This window comes from Thermothielavioides terrestris, chromosome 5, assembly GCF_000226115.1.
Source record: "Thermothielavioides terrestris NRRL 8126 chromosome 5, complete sequence".
NCBI lineage: Eukaryota > Fungi > Ascomycota > Sordariomycetes > Sordariales > Chaetomiaceae > Thermothielavioides > Thermothielavioides terrestris.
In genome coordinates, this window is record NC_016461.1 from 3,652,900 (window position 1) to 3,661,999 (window position 9,100).

Genomic DNA, 9,100 nt, shown 5'->3' on the forward strand with positions numbered 1-9,100 from the left:
GATACAGCGCCTCCCATGCGGAAAACGTGAGGGAATGCATCTACAGGACAATATATACGACCGGACCTTGCACCTGGGAGACCTTGAGTGCGGAGCAGAAGCTACCGCAGCACGGCTGTCCGCTGCAGCTGGTGCGGTACTCCCCCAGAAAGGGCCTTGTTCTGCAATACCTGCCGCGAGGCAACCTACGCGAGCATCTCTGGCACTGCCGCCGAGCATCCACCACGTTCGCCAGCGGCGGCAATGGGCCTGCACCTCCTCCACCCGCCCGTCGTTATCCAGAGTCAAAATCATCAACTTCTCGCACTCGTCTTGCGACGGGGTAGTACGCTCTGCCATTGAGAGCAGCTGAGTTTTCTTTCCACGGCCATTGAAGTAATCGTGGATCGGGGCACAGCAAGGTACAGACCGCAGAGGCAGTCATGCTGCTAGTCAGAGCAGAGATGGAGCAGCCGACTAGTTGAGGCAGGCCTCGCATGTGTCTCGCGCTGCACCGCCAGCCCCTCATGTCTGACTGCATTCTTCTCCACAGGCTTGACTACGCTGGCCCGTCCCGACGTCTCGCTCGAGCGTCTCCTTGATACGCTGGTCAGCAGGTTGTCGAATACTTCCTGCTTTCCGGCGCACCGGTGACCGACCGCAGATCCCCACACGGACATTCATCCGGTAGCTGAGCCATTCCTATCGAAAGGCATTGCCGGTGATGTCACCGTGGCTAGGCGTGAGCGGCAGCGCCTCGGGCCCGAAATCCAGGATCGGGAGCCACGATGAAGGTGCTCAGAGATGGGTCGGAGGGCGGGGGCGCAGGGGGCTGGGAATCTGGTGCCATTGCCAGGCGTATACGGAGTGGCTGACCGGGTATAGCCAGCGTCGTAGACAGCGGTGCCGCTGCCCAACCTGGTTGAAAAGCCCTCCACTGCATAAGCAGGGTTTTTGGCCACGAAAAACCATTCTGGCCATCGGCATGGACCCTCTTGTGCTAGGGTACCGGAAGTCGCCAAAAGCAACCCACCCCTAGGCAGCGCCCGCCTCCATCGCCGCCATCTTCTCATCCATCCTCCTGGCCATCTCTTCCTCAGCATCACCAAGCCCACCCCCGTTCTCATTCCCAGCACCAACCCCAATCCCCCTCCTCCGCAACTCCCTCTCCACATCCTCCCTCGTCACCATGCCCCCCTCCCACCCCTCAATGGCCTCCGCCCTGATCTTCCTCCCCCACCCGTCCACGCTCCGCATGCCGACGACCAAGAAGCCCAGCTCCTCCCGCTCGACATCGAACACCTCCCACCAGTCGCACGCGGGCATCCTGGCGCCGACGTCGCGCGCGGCGTTGTACAGCGCCGCGACGGCCAGCGCGTGCGGCTGGCTGGTCAGGTAGAGCAGCTGCGGCGAGAGCAGGGCGGTGTTGAGGTAGGCGAGGGCGCGGCGCGCGAGCGGGCCCCGCCGCGGCTGGCCGAAGAAGTCGAGCGCCTGCAGGTAGGTGACGGCGAGCGGGTGCGGCAGGGCGACGTGCGTGTTGAAGGACAGGGAGGCGAGGATGTGCGCTTCGAGGGGGAGGAGGCGGGCGTGGAAGGCGGCGTAGTCGGCTTGGGTGGGGGGTTGGTTGGAAGGCGAGAGGGGCGGGGGTGGAGGCGGTAGGTGCGCGGGGCGGAAGAAGGTGCTGCTTGTGCGGGAGAGGAGGTGCGTGTAAACGAGACAGAGGTCGCGCGGGGAACGCGGGAGGTCGGAGCACTTTGCCGTGAGGTAGAGGATCGCGGCGGAGACGTCCTGAGTTGGCGAGGTGGTCAGTGAGAGGGAGATGGAGGCGGGGAGAGGTGAGGAGTGAGGCGGGTAAATACGCTGAACTCGTGCGACATCATGGGCTCGACAAGCCAGTAGCGCGCCAGAAGGACATTGGCTTGGGCGGTGATGGACTGCGGGAGCTCGAGGAGGATGCCGGCGGCTTGGGTCAGGCATTGGGTCGCGAAGAAGACGGCGTCCTGCAGGTCCATCGGGAGGGCGCCGAAGGAGCGTCGCTGGAATAATTGTTCTGGCGTCGCCAGCGGGTTCGTCATGTGTGCCATGGTGACTGGTCGCTTGTTGGCTGATGGAGTGGCAGATGTTTCTGGACTGGCACTCGAGTTGACGAAGCTGGGAAGAGGCAGTCAAGAGCTTTGCTGCTCGGTCCAGAAACCACCGACCACAGTGTCTCAGCACAGTACACTAGCTCGCACTCGGACAGCTAACGATCTCGGGGTTAGGGTACCCTTGGCTACCTGTGTTCATCACACAAAGAGGCGAACACGCAAGGACTTTAGACCCTAACCCTTGCGGCCCATTATGAGATGAGAGGATCCTTGCAGAGACGGTCACGGGATGACGCGTGATTAGCGGCCCCACTCTCTTTGATCTTCCCCGGCAAGTCGCGTCTTGCCCGCCAAATGATTGAGCAATTTCCCTCGAACACCTCGCAATCACTTGCTTGATTGCTTCCCCCCGAAGTGGTATTTGCTGTGAGCACAGCCGCAACAGTCCGGGTTTGAAGTCTTCTGTTTCTGTCTTTGATACGTTCTTCTTCTATGTCCCCGGTGTTCCAACTTACCTTCGTCGCGGAACGCGAAACGCGTCGGAGACACGACTGGGTCTTGTCCACGGACCCGATAAATCCTCCACAGTAGTCGGCCACTCAGACCCACCCAGCCAGGCATACTCCGTACCTTATAATTAGGTAAAACCATGGCAGCAGTGAAATGCGAGCCCGTGGACGAAGCCGGCTTCAAAGCCGATGAGCAGCATAGCCCAGCACCGACCGTCAGCTATCTTCAGCAGCTCGTCTCGGAGCATGCCACATCTCCCGACCTGCTCGAAAAGGGTGTCGGGCTCGGCATACGGCTGCTCAAGTCTCTCAAAGAACCGCTGGAAGCCGTGGCCCCGCTCAACACCACGCAAGCCTCCCAGTGGCTGAAATCCATTGGAGATCTCGAGGCTCTTGCGGCGCCCACCAGGACAATTGTTGGTGTCGTGGGCAACACGGGAGCCGGGAAGTCGTCTGTGATCAGCGCTGTCCTCGACGAGGAGAGGTTAGTACACCGGTAAAAGGTGTAAGCCAGTCTAACCAGTCGCTGCACTAGGCTCCTCCCGACCAATTGCATGAGAGCTTGCACCGCGTCTCCGACCGAGATATCCTACAATCACTCGGAGGATCCTGCAGAGCTGTATCGTGCCGAGGTCGAGTTCATCACCGTTGACGACTGGGTCAAGGAGTTGAGAGCTCTCTACAGCGACCTTATCGACGGCAATGGCGAAGTTTCGCGGGAATGCGCGAACCAGGATAGTGATGCTGGCGTCGCATATGCCAAGATCAAGGCCGTCTACCCCAAGATGACCAAGGAGATGATCACGCAGACTACGCCTGAGGCCCTCGCTAACGATGTTGCCGTCCGTTCGGTTCTTGGCACTGTCAAGAAACTTCGAGCAACAACCGCCGCAAGCCTGTACCGCCAGTTGCAAGACTATGTTGACAGCAAGGAGAAGAATACCGAGAAGCGCATCGAGTTCTGGCCGCTGATCAAGGTTGTGCGCATCTACACCAAGGCCTCCGCGCTGTACGTGGCAATATCCATGCTATTGTCCCTGCTGTGCTCCCCAAACTTCCTTGAAAGCAGTCCAAAAGAGTGAATGTGCTAACGCAAGCGAACAGGGCCACTGGTGTGTGTCTCGTCGATCTTCCTGGCGTCCAAGACTCAAATGCCGCGCGAGCAGCTGTTGCAGCAAACTACATGAAAGCTTGTACCGCACTCTGGATTGTTGCCCCTATCACCCGTGCTGTCGATGACAAGACTGCCAAGTCGCTGCTTGGCGACTCGTTTCGGTAGGTATTCTGCCATCCATTTATCTCTCTCCACTCTCCCTCACCCAAGTCGCTCTGTCTCTGTATCGTTCCGTCCTGTCTGGAGCACCCAATCGCTGACACCTGGGGGGAAGACGTCAGTTGAAGTACGACGGCACATACTCTGCTGTGACCTTCATCTGCTCCAAAACGGACGATATCTCTGTTACCGAAGCAGCTGAGAGTCTGGGCATTGAGGATGAGATCTCCGAGTCCTGGTCCCGAATCCAAGAGCTTTCGGAATGCATCAGACAGCAGAGGTCCGATATGGCCGACCTCAGAGACGAGCGAGATGCGTGCAATGATCTGATTGACAACATTGAGCAGACCTGGGACAAGTGGGAGGCTTTGGGCAGCAAACTGGCTAACGGGACCGCCGTTTTCGCTCCATCCAACTCGCCCACGAAGAAACGCAAGCGGCAAGCAAAGCCCAAGGGCAGTCGCAAGAACCGCAGCTCCGTCGATCCGGACAGCGACTTTTCTGATTCTGACAATTACGACGGCAGCGACAAGGAAAATCAGGAGTCGCCAGGCGGGGATAGAGAACCGCTCACTGCTGATCAAGTTGACGCGAAGCTTGCCTCCCTCAAAGCCGAGAAAAAGGAAGTCCGCGCCAAGAAAAAGGAGATCGAGGAACGGGTTTCGACCATCCGCGACGAGATTAAGAAGCTTGTCAGCGAGAGAGAAGTCCTCCTTGCCGAGGTGAAGGCCATTTGCATACAAGGCAGGAACGAATACTCGAGGCGGGCAATCAAGCAAGACTTTGCCATGGGCATCAAGGAGTAAGGATCGGCGACAAATTAGCTGTTTTGCTAACACACCGCTAATCACCGTGTAGACTCGACCAGGAGAACGCCGCGGAGGAAGACGAGGCCACCTTCGATCCCGAGGTCGACCTGCGGGACTACGATGCCGTTGCAGCGTCTCTCCCCGTCTTCTGTGTCAGCAGCCGTGCGTTTCAGAAGCTGAGCGGTAGACTGCAGAAGGATGACTTTAACGCCGCCGGCTTTCAGTCAGTCGACGATACCGAAATTCCCCAGCTGCAGGCGCACGCCAGAAAACTCACCGAGGTCGGCCGAGCCGCCAACTCCCGGCGGTTCCTGAATAACCTGGCGCAGCTCCTGAACTCGATGTTAATGTGGGCCTCGGATGATGGGACCGGCTCAACCCTCTCGGACACAGACAAGGCCGAAGAGGAGAGGCGCCTGCGGAAGCAACTGCACAGTCTAGAGAAGGTCAGCATCAGTCTTGCCGCACCGGGACCGACGAGGCCATGCGACTAACGCCCGGCAGGATCTCGGCATTGCGCTGCAAGAATGCACCGCTTCTCTGAACCAGGTACTTGAGGAGAACATTTTTGAGAAATTTGAAAGGTACATACCTATGGCGGTCGATGCGGCGCTGCCAACTGCGACGCAGTGGGGTGCTCCACGGTCCATGGGCGGGTTGTGCTGGGCAACATACAAGGCGACATGCAGGCGGAACGGAGTGTTTTCTGGCAGCTCGGGCCCTCGAGACTTCAACGACGAACTGTTCAGCCCTATCTCGAAACAGCTGGCGAATGGTTGGGAACGAGCCTTCCAGCGTCGGCTGCCATCCACTTTGGACAACTTCATCAAAGCTCTGAGGAAGCGCCTGGAGACATTCCACCGCGAGGCAACAGAGAGGGCGAGGGAGCGCGGCACCCACTACGACGGACTGACCATGCTGGCGCAGCAACTTCAGGCTCACTCGAACGGCATCTCTGACATTAGGGAGGCCGTCATCGAGGCGACGCAGGAACTGCAGCGAAATGCCAACAGAGCCTTCACGCCGGTTATCCAGCAAGAGATGATTCCGGCTTATGACGGCTGCTTCGCAGAGCGAGGTATGTCTCGCCCCTTCTCTTTCTGTCGCACACACACACATATATCCCCCCCCCCCCCCCCCCCCCAAAAAAAAAAGAAAAGAAAATAAAAGAAAAAAAAAAGAAAAGAAAAGAAAAAAGTCGAGACCTAACTGACGCACGACGCAATCAATAGGTCCTGGCTCCTTCATGCGCATGAAAGAGCTCATGCAAAAGCACGTCACCGAGAACCGCGATACCATGTTCCGGATGGCCACCGACGTCGTACGGATTCAGCTGCTGTCGCTCTGCCGCCAGGTCGCTGGGGACCTTTCCGCGCAGGTTAACGACCTGAAGGCGCAGCTTGCCCGGGACTATCTGGCGGTTCTCGTTGGTGCTGACGCAGCTTCTAAGGGACCGTCTCGCGCGGAGCTTATGCTGCGTGCCGAGATGGCCCCTCTGTTAGCCAAGGCGGATCAAGTGTTCGCTGAGCTAATCCCTGATCAAGCCCTCCCGAATCATGGCGGTTCGGCTGCGCGTCGAGAAGTTGAGGACATTCGGAGCAACGGGCCTCTGAAGAGCGAGTCTGATGCGACGATCCAGGATTCCATCATGGTCAAGACGGAGCCGGAAGAGTAAGGTAGGGGTTTTCACTGTTAGTGTGTGGGAGAAGTCGGCCATGCCGATCCCAAGTGTCAGCTCGTTGTGATTTTGTTCAAATCTTGTAGCCCCTTTTCTTTTTGGCGGGAAGAACGGCTCCTTGCTGGGTTACTGTGCAGCTAGAGTTGCCGGCAGCAGTAATGAAAAGAGGAAATGTGGCTCATTGTGACAGTCCGGTTAGTTAGTTAATCACCTATCGGTCGGCATCCCGGGCTGCGGACTCGGCACGGGTGGGTCCGGAGATGCGGGGAGGTGGGGACCGATGGCGCCGAAAATCTGACTTTTCTCGGCATTGCATTGCTGCCTTCGGTCGCTACTCGCACCCCACTCCAGACAACAACAGACTGCACACCCTCCTCGTACCCATAGACTGGTGCCAGAGATCAAAGCAGTCCCGGCCCAAGCGAGGCAATCGGGTGCAATAGCAGTTCACAGCATCCGGAGGAGCGAGGATTGTCACTTGCTTTGTTGACGGTCTTACTGTGTAAATTCGCGCTGCAAGGCCCGGAGGCTGCTCATCTTTTTTACTCACTTTGTTTTCATCGGTTCGCTCGGTCACATAACACTCAGCCCCGCCACAAAGCATCAGCGCCAGAGGGCTGCAGAGTGAGTGAACATGGACCAGGTTACGAAAGACACCGAGTCGCTCAAGCTCGGCCACTCAAACGCCAATGGAGACGCCCATCCAGACATCACCGCGATGCTGCCGGAGCTGCCGCCCGGCCGCGCCCTGAACGCGGGCATGACGCTCGAGGAGACGGTGGCTGACCTCAACAAGCACCCGCTGTTCATGACGGAGCTCGACACCTCCGGGGACAACGAGGAGCTGGCGGCGCTGCAGGCGCTCGCCTACGAGGGCACCCCGCTCGAGAACGCGACCAACTTCAAGGAGCAGGGCAACGAGTGCTTCCGCGAGAAGCGCTGGGCGGACGCGAAGGAGTTCTACGGAAAGGGCATCGCCATCTTGTCCGCCGAGGAATCGAGGAGGGCGAAGGGCGGGAAGAAGAGGGTACAGAAGGCGGCCGGCCCGCTGGAGCTGAAGCCGGACGCGGATGCGGACGACTCTGCCAAGCCGGAGGCGCCCAACCCACCCAACGATGAGGAGTTTGAGGAGGTAGATGACGACCCGGCCGAAGTCAAGTCGGAGCAAGCCCTCCTCGAGACGCTGCACATCAACCGCGCAGCCTGCCACCTCGAGCTGCGCAACTACCGCTCCTGCACCCTCGACTGCGCCGCCGCCCTCCGCCTCAACCCGCGCAACATCAAAGCGCTCTACCGCTCCGCGCGCGCCCTGCTGGCCGTCAGCAGGCTCCCCGAAGCCCGCGACGCCTGCGCGCGCGGCCTGGAGCTGGACCCCTCCAACAAGCCGCTCCAGACGCTCTCGGGAGAAATCAGCAAAGCCGCCGAAGCCGACGCGGCCCGCGCCGCGCGCGAGGCGGAGCTCGCCTCGCAGGCGCGCCGCCGGGCCGCGCTGCTCAAGGCGGCGCTCGCGGCGCGCGGCATCCGCACGCGGGCCACGGGCCGGCCGCCGGACATGGAGGACGCGCGGGTGGCGCTGGCGCCCGACGACCTGGACCCGGCCAGCGCGCTGGTGTTCCCCACCCTGCTGCTGTACCCGTGCCACCTGGAGAGCGACTTCATCAAGGCCTTCAGCGAGCGCGAGTGCCTCGACCAGCACTTCGGCTACGTCTTCCCGCTGCCCTGGGACCGCGCCGGCGAGTACAGCGCCGCCGGCGTCGAGTGCTACGTCGAGAGCGTCAGTGGCGGCTTGGTGAAGGTTGGGAGGAAGGTGCCGCTCTTGCAGGTGCTGGCCGGGGGCAACGTGGAGGTGGTGGATGACTTGCTGAAGGTGTTTGTTGTGCCCAAGGCGAGGGCGGAGGGCTGGGTAAGGGAGTGGAAGGAGAATAAGAAGAAGGAGCAGGCGGGTGGGGGGCAATGACCACCTGGCAGCTGGGGCGGGGAAAAATAAAATAGGGCCATGATATGATACCCGGATGAGACAGACAGGATGGCAGGGGGAGCGCAACCGGCGTTGAGGCTGCTTGGAAGAGCAGGATGCTCGGTGCCTTACGTTGGACGCTATCCCCATGAGGATTCGGCAGCCCGAGATGGCGGCATGCATGTGCGGAAGACACGCCCCTGGCAGCGCCCCTGAAGTAGGGAAAACAAGACTGCATTGTGTCGTCCCGTCAAACGCCGTGACCACTAAGGCACCGCGTTCTATGCTATCGGTCTACTCACAAACCAGATGCCGCCCACGCCACGAAACCCTGTGCATGCCCGCAACGCAATGCGCAGACAAACCAAACGCCCGCACCCCTGAAACCAGGCTAGCCAAGCCGCGACTCCCTACGCGCCTATTCTGAGCCCTCATCCGAGTAGAACGAGCAACGCAAAGAAAAATGCTAAAGAAAACGCAAGGAAACAGTCCGCAGAAACCCAAGGCTCTTCTTCAGCAGCCCGCCAGTGCCCTCCATTACTCGCGATAGGAGAGACCGGGACCGGTCGCGAGCGACTAATCTTCCGCCGACAAAAGCGAGACCTATCCATCCCCTTCAATCACATCAACGGCCCGCCATCCACCCTTCCCGCAACCACCACACCGTCCAACGCCCCCATCCCGCAACGCAGCCAGCATCCTAATCAAAGCCAGAACACCAGTTGCTTCTCAACAAGACAAGACAAAAAAAAAGCATAGTGATCAACACCCCGCCATCCGCCGCCTCTTCGCCCGCGTGTTGGGCCCA

General features: G+C 59.7%; 3 protein-coding genes across 3 annotated transcripts; 2 read left to right on the top strand and 1 right to left on the bottom strand.

Annotated features, from left to right (window-relative positions):
• Positions 1–1,014: 1,014 nt before the first annotated feature.
• On the bottom strand, positions 1,015–2,063 carry THITE_2092283 (uncharacterized protein; the record flags this gene model as incomplete). Its single annotated transcript, XM_003657066.1, has 2 exons — positions 1,015–1,767; positions 1,839–2,063. The coding sequence occupies 2 exons, from the start codon at positions 2,061–2,063 to the stop codon at positions 1,015–1,017; spliced, it is 978 nt and encodes a 325-aa protein (XP_003657114.1).
• A 374-nt stretch (positions 2,064–2,437) lies between these two features.
• Positions 2,438–6,464, top strand: THITE_2122530 (uncharacterized protein). The gene is made up of 7 exons (XM_003657067.1): positions 2,438–3,059; positions 3,111–3,584; positions 3,680–3,850; positions 3,964–4,650; positions 4,707–5,103; positions 5,162–5,735; positions 5,890–6,464. Exons 1-7 carry the CDS (start codon positions 2,716–2,718, stop codon positions 6,330–6,332), a joined length of 3,090 nt encoding a protein of 1,029 aa, XP_003657115.1. The 5' UTR covers positions 2,438–2,715; the 3' UTR covers positions 6,333–6,464.
• A 432-nt stretch (positions 6,465–6,896) lies between these two features.
• On the top strand, positions 6,897–8,734 carry THITE_2122533 (uncharacterized protein). The gene has a single exon (XM_003657068.1). The coding sequence runs from the start codon at positions 6,970–6,972 to the stop codon at positions 8,290–8,292; it is 1,323 nt and encodes a 440-aa protein (XP_003657116.1). The 5' UTR covers positions 6,897–6,969; the 3' UTR covers positions 8,293–8,734.
• The last annotated feature ends 366 nt before the right edge of the window (positions 8,735–9,100 follow it).

Coding starts and splice junctions, on each gene's coding strand:
- THITE_2122530 (XM_003657067.1), top strand. CDS start 2,716: ATGGCAGCAGTGAAATGCGAGCCCGTGGACGAAGCCGGCTTCAAAGCC. Junction 3,585..3,679: donor TACACCAAGGCCTCCGCGCT/GTACGTGGCAAT, acceptor GCAAGCGAACAG/GGCCACTGGTGTGTGTCTCG. Junction 5,104..5,161: donor AACTGCACAGTCTAGAGAAG/GTCAGCATCAGT, acceptor AACGCCCGGCAG/GATCTCGGCATTGCGCTGCA.
- THITE_2122533 (XM_003657068.1), top strand. CDS start 6,970: ATGGACCAGGTTACGAAAGACACCGAGTCGCTCAAGCTCGGCCACTCA.